The 12,877-nt window shown below is 63.4% G+C and overlaps 1 protein-coding gene across 1 annotated transcript in view; it reads left to right on the top strand.

Annotated features, from left to right (window-relative positions):
• The window catches only part of vps45 (vacuolar protein sorting 45 homolog), a 101,589-nt gene that overhangs the window by 28,536 nt on the left and 60,176 nt on the right, over positions 1–12,877 (top strand). The window contains exons 8-10 of the mRNA XM_068022894.1: positions 7,280–7,414; positions 7,509–7,622; positions 12,009–12,176. Of these exons, the coding sequence (XP_067878995.1) occupies positions 7,280–7,414; positions 7,509–7,622; positions 12,009–12,176 (417 nt within the window). The remainder of the gene's footprint in view (positions 1–7,279; positions 7,415–7,508; positions 7,623–12,008; positions 12,177–12,877) is intronic.

Genomic DNA, 12,877 nt, shown 5'->3' on the forward strand with positions numbered 1-12,877 from the left:
GGGACTCCCTGTAAATACTGACCCACTCCCGGGGACTCCCTGTAAATACTGACCCACTCCCGGGGACCCCCTGTAAATACTGACCCACTCCCGGGGACCCCCTGTAAATACTGACCCACTCCCGGGGACCCCCTGTAAATACTGACCCACTCCCGGGGACTCCCTGTAAATACTGACCCACTCCCGGGGACTCCCTGTAAATACTGATCCACCCCCGGGGACCACCTGTAAATACTGACCCACTCCCGGGGACCCCCTGTAAATACTGACCCACTCCCGGGGACTCCCTGTAAATACTGACCCACTCCCGGGGACTCCCTGTAAATACTGACCCACTCCCAGGGACCCCCTGTAAATACTGACCCACTCCCGGGGACCCCCTGTAAATACTGACCCACTCCCGGGGACTCCCTGTAACTACTGACCCACTCCCGGGGACCCCCTGTAAATTCTGACCCAGGCCCGGGGACTCCCTGTAAATACTGACCCAGGCCCGGGGACTCCCTGTAAATACTGACCCACTCCCGGGGACTCCCTGTAAATACTGACCCACTCCCAGGGACCCCCTGTAAATACTGACCCACTCCCGGGGACCCCCTGTAAATACTGACCCACTCCCGGGGACTCCCTGTAAATACTGACCCACTCCCAGGAACCCCCTGTAAATACTGACCCACTCCCGGGGACTCCCTGTAACTACTGACCCACTCCCGGGGACCCCCTGTAAATACTGACCCAGGCCCGGGGACTCCCTGTAAATACTGACCCAGGCCCGGGGACTCCCTGTAAATACTGACCCACTCCCAGGGACCCCCTGTAAATACTGACACACTCCCGGGGACCCCCTGTAAATACTGACCCACTCCCGGGGACTCCCTGTAACTACTGACCCACTCCCGGGGACCCCCTGTAAATACTGACCCACTCCCGGGGACTCCCTGTAAATACTGACCCACTCCCGGGGACCCCCTGTAAATACTGACCCACTCCCAGGGACACCCTGTAAATACTGACCCTCTCCCGGGGACCCCCTGTAAATACTGACCCACTCCCGGGGACTCCCTGTAAATACTGACCCACTCCCGGGGACTCCCTGTAAATACTGACCCACTCCCGGGGACCCCCTGTAAATACTGACCCACTCCCGGGGACCCCCTGTAAATACTGACCCACTCCCGGGGACCCCCTGTAAATACTGACCCACTCCCGGGGACTCCCTGTAAATACTGACCCACTCCCGGGGACTCCCTGTAAATACTGATCCACCCCCGGGGACCACCTGTAAATACTGACCCACTCCCGGGGACCCCCTGTAAATACTGACCCACTCCCGGGGACTCCCTGTAAATACTGACCCACTCCCGGGGACTCCCTGTAAATACTGACCCACTCCCAGGGACCCCCTGTAAATACTGACCCACTCCCGGGGACCCCCTGTAAATACTGACCCACTCCCGGGGACTCCCTGTAACTACTGACCCACTCCCGGGGACCCCCTGTAAATTCTGACCCAGGCCCGGGGACTCCCTGTAAATACTGACCCAGGCCCGGGGACTCCCTGTAAATACTGACCCACTCCCGGGGACCCCCTGTAAATACTGACCCACTCCCGGGGACTCCCTGTAAATACTGACCCACTCCCGGGGACTCCCTGTAAATACTGACCCACTCCCAGGGACCCCCTGTAAATACTGACCCACTCCTGGGGACTCCCTGTAACTACTTACCCACTCCCGGGGACCCCCTGTAAATACTGACCCAGGCCCGGGGACTCCCTGTAAATACTGACCCAGGCCCGGGGACTCCCTGTAAATACTGACACACTCCCGGGGACCCCCTTAAATACTGACCCAGGCCCGGGGACCCCCTGTAAATACTGATCCACTCCCGGGGACTCCCTGTCAATACTGACCCACTCCCAGGGACCCCCTGTAAATACTGACCCACTCCCATTGACCCCCTGTCAATACTGACCCACTCCCGGGGACTCCCTGTAAATACTGACCCACTCCCAGGGACTCCCTGTAAATACTGACACACTCCCGGGGACTCCCTGTAAATACTGACCCACTCCCGGGGACTCCCTGTAAATACTGACCCACTCCCGGGGACCCCCTGTAAATACTGACCCACTCCCGGGGACCCCCTGTAAATACTGACCCACTCCCGGGGACCCCCTGTAAATACTGACCCACTCCCGGGGACTCCCTGTAAATACTGACCCACTCCCGGGGACCCCCTGTAAATACTGACCCACTCCCGGGGACCCCCTGTAAATACTGACCCACTCCCGGGGACCCCCTGTAAATACTGACCCACTCCCGGGGACCCCCTGTAAATACTGACCCACTCCCGGGGACTCCCTGTAAATACTGACCCACTCCCGGGGACTCCCTGTAAATACTGACCCACTCCCGGGGACTCCCTGTAAATACTGATCCACCCCCGGGGACCCCCTGTAAATACTGACCCACTCCCGGGGACTCCCTGTAAATACTGACCCACTCCCGGGGACTCCCTGTAAATACTGACCCACTCCCGGGGACTCCCTGTAAATACTGATCCACCGCCGGGGACCCCCTGTAAATACTGACCCACTCCCGGGGACTCCCTGTAAATACTGATCCACCCCCGGGGACCCCCTGTAAATACTGATCCACCCCCGGGGACCCCCTGTAAATACTGATCCACCCCCGGGGACCCCCTGTAAATACTGATCCACCCCCGGGGACCCCCTGTAAATACTGATCCACCCCCGGGGACCCCCTGTAAATACTGATCCACCCCCGGGGACCCCCTGTAAATACTGATCCACCCCCGGGGACCCCCTGTAAATACTGATCCACCCCCGGGGACCCCCTGTAAATACTGATCCACCCCCGGGGACCCCCTGTAAATACTGATCCACCCCCGGGGACCCCCTGTAAATACTGACCCACACCCGGGGACCCCCTGTAAATACTGATCCACCCCCGGGGACCCCCTGTAAATACTGATCCACCCCCGGGGACCCCCTGTAAATACTGATCCACCCCCGGGGACCCCCTGTAAATACTGACCCACTCCCGGGGACCCCCTGTAAATACTGACCCACTCCCGGGGACCCCCTGTAAATACTGACCCACTCCCGGGGACCCCCTGTAAATACTGACCCACTCCCGGGGACCCCCTGTAAATACTGACACACTCCCGGGGACCCCCTGTAAATACTGACCCACTCCCGGGGACCCCCTGTAAATACTGACACACTCCCGGGGACCCCCTGTAAATACTGACCCACTCCCGGGGACCCCCTGTAAATACTGACCCACTCCCGGGGACCCCCTGTAAATACTGACCCACTCCCGGGGACCCCCTGTAAATACTGACCCACTCCCGGGGACCCCCTGTAAATACTGACCCACTCCCGGGGACCCCCTGTAAATACTGACACACTCCCGGGGACCCCCTGTAAATACTGACACACTCCCGGGGACCCCCTGTAAATACTGACACACTCCCGGGGACCCCCTGTAAATACTGACACACTCCCGGGGACCCCCTGTAAATACTGACACACTCCCGGGGACCCCCAGTAAATACTGACACACTCCCGGGGACCCCCTGTAAATACTGACACACTCCCGGGGACCCCCTGTAAATACTGACACACTCCCGGGGACCCCCTGTAAATACTGACCCACTCCCGGGGACCCCCTGTAAATACTGACCCACTCCCGGGGACCCCCTGTAAATACTGACCCACTCCCGGGGACCCCCTTTCAATACTGACCCACTCCCGGGGACCCCCTGTCAATACTGACCCACTCCCGGGGACTCCCTGTCAATACTGACCCACTCCCGGGGACCCCCTGTAAATACTGACCCACTCCCGGGGACACCCTGTAAATACTGACCCTCTCCCGGGGACCCCCTGTCAATACTGACCCACTCCCGGGGACCCCCTGTCAATACTGACCCACTCCCGGGGACCCCCTGTCAATACTGACCCACTCCCGGGGACCCCCTGTCAATACTGACCCACTCCCGGGGACCCCCTGTCAATACTGACCCACTCCCGGGGACCCCCTGTCAATACTGACCCACTCCCGGGGACCCCCTGTCAATACTGACCCACTCCCGGGGACCCCCTGTCAATACTGACCCACTCCCGGGGACCCCCTGTCAATACTGACCCACTCCCGGGGACCCCCTGTCAATACTGACCCACTCCCGGGGACCCCCTGTCAATACTGACCCACTCCCGGGGACCCCCTGTCAATACTGACCCACTCCCGGGGACCCCCTGTCAATACTGACCCACTCCCGGGGACTCCCTGTCAATACTGACCCACTCCCGGGGACCCCCTGTCAATACTGACCCACTCCCGGGGACCCCCTGTCAATACTGACCCACTCCCGGGGACCCCCTGTCAATACTGACCCACTCCCGGGGACCCCCTGTCAATACTGACCCACTCCCGGGGACCCCCTGTCAATACTGACCCACTCCCGGGGACCCCCTGTCAATACTGACCCACTCCCGGGGACCCCCTGTCAATACTGACCCACTCCCGGGGACCCCCTGTCAATACTGACCCACTCCCGGGGACCCCCTGTCAATACTGACCCACTCCCGGGGACCCCCTGTCAATACTGACCCACTCCCGGGGACTCCCTGTCAATACTGACCCACTCCCGGGGACTCCCTGTCAATACTGACCCACTCCCGGGGACTCCCTGTCAATACTGACCCACTCCCGGGGACTCCCTGTCAATACTGACCCACTCCCGGGGACTCCCTGTCAATACTGACCCACTCCCGGGGACTCCCTGTCAATACTGACCCACTCCCGGGGACTCCCTGTCAATACTGACCCACTCCCGGGGACTCCCTGTCAATACTGACCCACTCCCGGGGACACCCTGTCAATACTGACCCACTCCCGGGGACTCCCTGTCAATACTGACCCACTCCCGGGGACCCCCTGTAAATACTGACCCACTCCCGGGGACTCCCTGTCAATACTGACCCACTCCCGGGGACTCCCTGTCAAAACTGACCCATTCCCGGGGACCCACTGTAAATACTGACCCACTCCCGGGGACTCCCTGTAAATACAGACCCACTCCCGGGGACTCCCTGTCAATACTGACCCACTCCCGGGGACTCCCTGTCAATACTGACCCACTCCCGGGGACTCCCTGTCAATACTGACCCACTCCCGGGGACTCCCTGTCAATACTGACCCACTCCCGGGGACTCCCTGTCAATACTGACCCACTCCCGGGGACTCCCTGTCAATACTGACCCACTCCCGGGGACTCCCTGTCAATACTGACCCACTCCCGGGGACTCCCTGTCAATACTGACCCACTCCCGGGGACTCCCTGTCAATACTGACCCACTCCCGGGGACTCCCTGTAAATACTGACCCACTCCCGGGGACCCCCTGTCAATACTGATCCACTCCCGGGGACTCCCTGTAAATACTGACCCACTCCCGGGGACCCCCTGTAAATACTGACCCACTCCCGGGGACCCCCTGTCAATACTGATCCACTCCCGGGGACCCCCTGTCAATACTGACCCACTCCCGGGGACTCCCTGTCAATACTAACCCACTCCCGGGGACTCCCTGTCAATACTGACCCACTCCCGGGGACTCCCTGTCAATACTGACCCACTCCCGGGGACTCCCTGTCAATACTGACCCACTCCCGGGGACTCCCTGTCAATACTGACCCACTCCCGGGGACTCCCTGTCAATACTGACCCACTCCCGGGGACTCCCTGTCAATACTGACCCACTCCCGGGGACTCCCTGTCAATACTGACCCACTCCCGGGGACACCCTGTCAATACTGACCCACTCCCGGGGACTCCCTGTCAATACTGACCCACTCCCGGGGACCCCCTGTAAATACTGACCCACTCCCGGGGACTCCCTGTCAATACTGACCCACTCCCGGGGACTCCCTGTCAAAACTGACCCACTCCCGGGGACCCCCTGTAAATACTGACCCACTCCCGGGGACTCCCTGTCAATACTGACCCACACCCGGGGACTCCCTGTAAATACTGACCCATTCCCGGGGACTCCCTGTCAAAACTGACCCATTCCCGGGGACCCACTGTAAATACTGACCCACTCCCGGGGACTCCCTGTCAATACTGACCCACTCCCGGGGACTCCCTGTCAATACTGACCCACTCCCGGGGACTCCCTGTCAATACTGACCCACTCCCGGGGACTCCCTGTCAATACTGACCCACTCCCGGGGACTCCCTGTCAATACTGACCCACTCCCGGGGACTCCCTGTCAATACTGACCCACTCCCGGGGACTCCCTGTCAATACTGACCCACTCCCGGGGACTCCCTGTCAATACTGACCCACTCCCGGGGACTCCCTGTCAATACTGACCCACTCCCGGGGACTCCCTGTAAATACTGACCCACTCCCGGGGACTCCCTGTAAATACTGACCCACTCCCGGGGACTCCCTGTAAATACTGACCCATTCCCGGGGACTCCCTGTCAATACTGACCCATTCCCGGGGACTCCCTGTCAATACTGACCCACTCCCGGGGACTCCCTGTCAATACTGACCCACTCCCGGGGACTCCCTGTCAATACTGACCCACTCCCGGGGACTCCCTGTAAATACTGACCCACTCCCGGGGACTCCCTGTAAATACTGACCCAGGCCCGGGGACTCCCTGTAAATACTGACCCATTCCCGGGGACTCCCTGTAAATACTGACCCACTCCCGGGGACTCCCTGTAAATACTGACCCACTCCCGGGGACTCCCTGTAAATACTGACCCACTCCCGGGGACTCCCTGTAAATACTGACCCATTCCCTGGGACTCCCTGTAAATACTGACCCACTCCCGGGGACTCCCTGTAAATACTGACCCACTCCCGGGGACTCCCTGTAAATACTGACCCATTCCCGGGGACTCCCTGTAAATACTGACCCACTCCCGGGGACTCCCTGTAAATACTGACCCACTCCCGGGGACTCCCTGTAAATACTGACCCATTCCCTGGGACTCCCTGTAAATACTGACCCATTCCCGGGGACTCCCTGTAAATACTGACCCACTCACGGGGACTCCCTGTAGATACTGACCCACTCCCGGGGACTCCCTCTCAATACTGACCCATTCCCGGGGACCCACTGTAAATACCAACCCATTGCCTGGGTGTACTGAGGTGGGTGAATCCAGCAGGGTGCGGGGGAGACAGTGTGGGGTGTAAGTGGTACACTGAGTGCTGTCTTGTTTTACAGTGGACATACCAGGCGATGGTTCACGAGCTCCTGGGAATCAACAACAATCGAATCGACCTTTCCCGTGTTCCAGGGATCAGCAGGGACCTGAAGGAGGTGGTGCTGTCTGCTGAGAATGACGAGTTCTACGCAAACGTAAGGCCAGCTGCTGGCTAGCAGGTTGTCGATCCCCTCCTGAAGAGCTGTATGTCCCTGCCGGGTGTTGCTCACATACTCTCCTCTCTTTCAGAACATGTACCTCAACTTCGGCGAAATTGGCAGCAACATCAGGAATCTGATGGAGGATTTTCAGAAAAAGAAACCAAAAGGCCAACAGAAACTGGAGTCCATCTCAGACATGAAGGTAACAGGAGGGAGTGGGGTTAACGGTGGGGGTTAGGGAGCGGGGCTAATGGAGGGGGTTAGGGAGCGGGGCGGGGGTTAACGGTGGGGGTTAGGGAGCGGGGCGGGTTTAACGGTGGGGGTTATGGAGTGGGGCGGGGGTTAACGGTGGGAGTTAGGGAGTGGGGTGGGGGTTAGGGAGCGGGGCGTGGGTTAATGGTGGGGGTTAGGGAGCGGGGTGGGGGTTAGGGAGCGGGGCGTGGGTTAACGGTGGGGGTTAGGGAGCGGGGCGGGGGTTAACGGTTGGGGTTAGGGAGCGGGGCGGGGGTTAGGGAGCGGGGCGTGGGTTAACGGTGGGGGTTAGGGAGCGGGGCGTGGGTTAACGGTGGGGGTTAGGGAGCGGGGTGGGGGTTAACGGTGGGGGTTAGGGAGCGGGGCGGGGGTTAACGGTGGGGGTTATGGAGTGGGGCGGGGGTTAACGGTGGGAGTTAGGGAGTGAGGTGGGGGTTAGGGAGCGGGGCGTGGGTTAACGGTGGGGGTTAGGGAGCGGGGTGGGGGTTAACGGTGGGGGTTAGGGAGCGGGGCGGGGGTTAACGGTGGGGGTTATGGAGTGGGGCGGGGGTTAACGGTGGGAGTTAGGGAGTGAGGTGGGGGTTAGGGAGCGGGGCGTGGGTTAACGGTGGGGGTTAGGGAGCGGGGCGGGGGTTAACGGTGGGGTTGAGGGAGCGGGACGGGGGTTAACGGTAGGGGTTAGGGAGCGGGGCGGGGGTTAACGGTGGGGGTTAGGGAGCGGGGTGGGGGTTAACGGCGGAGGTTAGGGAGTGGGGCGGGGGTTAGGGAGCGGGGCGGGGGTTAACAGCGGGGGTGAGGGAGCGGGGTGGGGGTTAGGGAGCGGGGCGGGGTTTAACAGTGGGGGTTAGGGAGCGGGGCGGGGGTTACTGGCGGGGGTGAGGGAGCGGGGCGGGGGTTAACGGTGGGGGTTAGGGAGCGGGGCGGGGGTTAACGGTGGGGATTAGGGAGCGGGGCGGGGGTTAATGGCGGGAGTGAGGGAGCGGGGCGGGGGTTAACGGTGGGGGTGAGGGAGCGGGGCGGGGGTTAACGGTGGGGGTGAGGGAGCGGGGCGGGGGTTAACGGCGGGGGTGAGGGAGCGGGGCGGGGGTTAACGGTGGGGGTGAGGGAGCGGGGCGGGGGTTAACGGCGGGGGTGGGGGTTAGGGAGCGGGGGTTAACGGAGGGGGTTAGGGTGCGGGGTGGGGGTTAACGGTGGGGTTGAGGGAGCGGGGCGGGGGTTAACGGCGGGGGTTAGGGAGCGGGGCGGGGGTTAACGGTGGGGGTTAGGGAGCGGAGCGGGGGTTAATGGTGGGGGTGAGGGAGCGGGGAGGGGGTTAACGGTGGGGGTTAGGGAGCGGGGCGGGGGTTAACGGCGGGGGTTAGGGAGCGGGGTGGGGGTTAACGGCGGGGTTGAGGGAGCGGGGCGGGGGTTAACGGCGGGGGTTAGGGAGCGGGGCGGGGGTTAACGGTGGGGGTGAGGGAGCGGGGCGGGGGTTAACGGTGGGGGTGAGGGAGCGGGGCGGGGGTTAACGGTGGGGATTAGGGAGCGGGGCGGGGGTTAACGGTGGGGGTGAGGGAGCGGGGCAGGGGTTAACGGTGGGGGTTAGGGAGCGGGGCGGGGGTTAACGGTGGGGGTTAGGGAGCGGGGCGGAGGTTAACGGTGAGGGTTAGGGAGCGGGGCGGGGGTTAACGGTGGGGGTTAGGGAGCGGGGCGGGGGTTAACGGTGGGGGTGAGGGAGCGGGGCGGGGGTTAACGGCGGGAGTGAGGGAGCGGGGCGGGGGTTAACGGCGGGGGTGAGGGAGCGGGGCGGGGGTTAACGGTGGGGGTGAGGGAGCGGGGCGGGGGTTAACGGTGGGGGTTAGGGAACGGGGCAGGGTTAACGGTGGGGGTTAGGGAGTGGGGCGGAGGTTAACGGTGGGGGTTAGGGAGCGGGGTGGGGGTTAGGGAGCAGGGCGGGGGTTAGGGAGCGGGGCGTGGGTTAACGGTGGGGGTTAGGGAGCGGGGCGTGGGTTAACGGTGGGGGTTAGGGAGCGGGGCGGGGGTTAACGGTGGGGGTTAGGGAGCGGGGCGGGGGTTAACGGTGGGGGTTATGGAGTGGGGCGGGGGTTAACGGTGGGAGTTAGGGAGTGGGGTGGGGGTTAGGGAGCGGGGCGTGGGTTAACGGTGGGGGTTAGGGAGTGGGGCGGGGGTTAACGGTGGGGTTGAGGGAGCGGGACGGGGGTTAACGGTAGGGGTTAGGGAGCGGGGCGGGGGTTAACGGTGGGTGTTAGGGAGCGGGGTGGGGGTTAACGGCGGAGGTTAGGGAGCGGGGTGGGGGTTAGGGAGCGGGGCGGGGTTTAACAGTGGGGGTTAGGGAGCGGGGCGGGGGTTACCGGCGGGGGTGAGGGAGCGGGGCGGGGGTTAATGGGGGGAGTGAGGGAGCGGGGCGGGGGTTAACGGTGGGGGTGAGGGAGCGGGGCGGGGGTTAACGGCGGGGGTGGGGGTTAGGGAGCGGGGGTTAACGGCGGGGGTTAGGGTGCGGGGCGGGGGTTAACGGTGGGGTTGAGGGAGCGGGGCGGGGGTTAGGGAGCGGGGCGGGGGTTAACGGTGGGGGTTAGGGAGCGGGGCGGGGGTTAACGGTGGGGGTGAGGGAGCGGGGAGGGGGTTAACGGTGGGGGTTAGGGAGCGGGGCGGGGGTTAACGGCGGGGGTTGAGGGAGCGGGGCGGGGGTTAACGGCGGGGGTTAGGGAGCGGGGCGGGGGTTAACGGCGGGGGTGAGGGAGCGGGGCGGGGGTTAACGGTGGGGGTGAGGGAGCGGGGCGGGGGTTAACGGTGGGGGTGAGGGAGCGGGGCGGGGGTTAACGGTGGGGGTGAGGGAGCGGGGCGGGGGTTAACGGTGGGGGTTAGGGAGCGGGGCGGGGGTTGACGGTGGGGGTGAGGGAGCGGGGCGTGGGTTGACGGTGGGGGTTAGTGAGCGGGGCGGGGGTTGACGGTGTGGGTGAGGGAGAGGGGCGGGGGTTAACGGTGGGGGTTAGGGAGCGGGGCGGGGGTTAACGGTGGGGGTGAGGGAGCGGGGCGGGGGTTAACGGTGGGGGTTAGGGAGCGGGGCGGGGGTTGACGGTGGGGGTTAGGGAGCGGGGCGGGGGTTGACGGTGGGGGTTAGGGAGCGGGGCGGGGGTTAACGGTGGGGGTGAGGGAGCGGGGCGGGGGTTAACGGTGGGGGTTAGGGAGCGGGGCGGGGGTTGACGGTGGGGGTTAGGGAGCGGGGCGGGGGTTGACGGTGGGGGTTAGGGAGCGGGGCGGGGGTTGACGGTGGGGGTTAGGGAGCGGGGCGGGGGTTGACGGTGGGGGTGAGGGAGCGGGGCGGGGGTTAACGGTGGGGGTGAGGGAGCGGGGCGGGGGTTAACGGTGGGGGTGAGGGAGCGGGGCGGGGGTTAACGGTGGGGGTTAGGGAGCGGGGCGGGGGTTAACGGTGGGGGTTAGGGAGTGGGGCGGAGGTTAACGGTGGGGGTTAGGGAGCGGGGCGGGGGTTAACGGTGGGGGTTAGGGAGCGGGGCGGAGGTTAACGGTGGGGGTTAGGGAGCGGGGCGGGGGTTAACGGTGGGGGTTAGGGAGCAGGGCGGGGTTAACGGTGGGGGTTAGAGAGCGGGGCGGAGGTTAACGGTGGGGGTTAGGGAGCGGGGCGGGGGTTAACGGTGGGGGTTAGGGAGCGGGGTGGGGGTTAGGGAGCAGGGCGGGGGTTAACGGTGGGGGTTAGGGAGCGGGGCGGGGGTTAACGGTGGGGGTGAGGGAGCGGGGCGTGGGTTAACGGTGGGGGTTAGGGAGCGGGGCGGGGGTTAACGGTGGGGGTTAGGGAGCAGGGCGGGGGTTAACGGTGGGGGTTAGGGAGCGGGGCGGGGGTTAACGGTGGGGGTGAGGGAGCGGGGCGTGGGTTAACGGTGGGGGTTAGGGAGCAGGGCGGGGGTTAACGGTGAGCAGGGAATGGAAGGCAGGGTTAATGGGGAGTAGTGGGGGGGGGGTAGCGGGGGTAAAGTGGAGTGGGGAATTGGGGATGGTGGCATCGAAAGAGGAGCAGTGGACACTGATTCGGAGCAGTGATCCACCCTTGTAAACTGCTGCTGTTTGGGAACAGAAAATGTGAAGGGCCGACACTCCTGCCATGGTCCACTAGATGGAGCATGGAGTGTGTTGCTGGGAGGCTGGACTCGGTCTCGTTGGACTCTCTGCCTCTCTGGACAATGGCTGAATATATTTCCGCTGAATCTTGGCCTTTTCCATTGCCTGCGGTATACTTCTCCGGTTAGTGGGACAGGGGACCAGCTCGCCATACTTTCAGCCTGTGACTGGGGATCTCTGTTTGTTTATTGTTTTCCCCCAGGCCTTTGTGGAAAACTACCCACAGTTTAAGAAGATGTCGGGCACGGTATCGAAACATGTGACAGTGGTGGGAGAGCTGTCCCGATTGGTCAGCGAGCATCATCTGATGGAGGTGTCGGAGGTGGAGCAGGAGCTGGCCTGTCAGAATGACCACTCGAGTGCCCTGCAGGTGAGGGGGTGAGGGCAGGGGAGCGGGCGAGGGCAGTCGGAGGGGCAGGGAGGGGAGTGGGAGTTGAGCAGGCAGGAGAGGCCAACAGGCAGAGTCCTCCACCAAGGCAGCTCCTTTCATCTCTTGCTCCATCCTCGGCCCAGCGATCAGCGGCAGGTAACTGTGTGGGAGCAGACAGTCCAGGAGGCAGGGCTAGTTCCTGGTCAGTCTATCCTGTCGGGGTTTCAGTGGGTCAGTGCCCCTGTTCTGTGCAGCTCTGAACCGTACATCGTAGCATCAAGCTCAGGGACGATGCTCCACACAGTTCAGCATCCTGTTGATGTGCCTGTATTGCACTTTACATCATAAAGTGTGTGTGTGTGGGGAGCGGGCGGGGCAGTGGGGGGTAGGAGAGGGGGGTAGGAGGGGGCATTGGGGGGGGATAGGAGGGGGCATTGGGGGGGTAGGAGGGAGTGGTGAGGCGGTAGGAGGGAGAGCGGTGGGGGGTTGGAGGGGGGCAACAGGGGATAGGAGGGGGTGTTGGGGGGGATAGGAGGGGGCATTGGGGGGGTAGGAGGGGGGCGGTGAGGGAGTAGGAGAGGGAGCGGTGGGGGGTTGGAGGGGGCAACGGGATAGGAGGGGGCAGTGGGGGGGTAGGAGGGGGGTGGTGAGGGGGGGTAGGAGAGGGAGCGGTGGGGGGTTGGAGGGGGGCAACAGGGGAT

Source organism: Heterodontus francisci, chromosome 46 (genome assembly GCF_036365525.1).
Source record: "Heterodontus francisci isolate sHetFra1 chromosome 46, sHetFra1.hap1, whole genome shotgun sequence".
NCBI lineage: Eukaryota > Metazoa > Chordata > Chondrichthyes > Heterodontiformes > Heterodontidae > Heterodontus > Heterodontus francisci.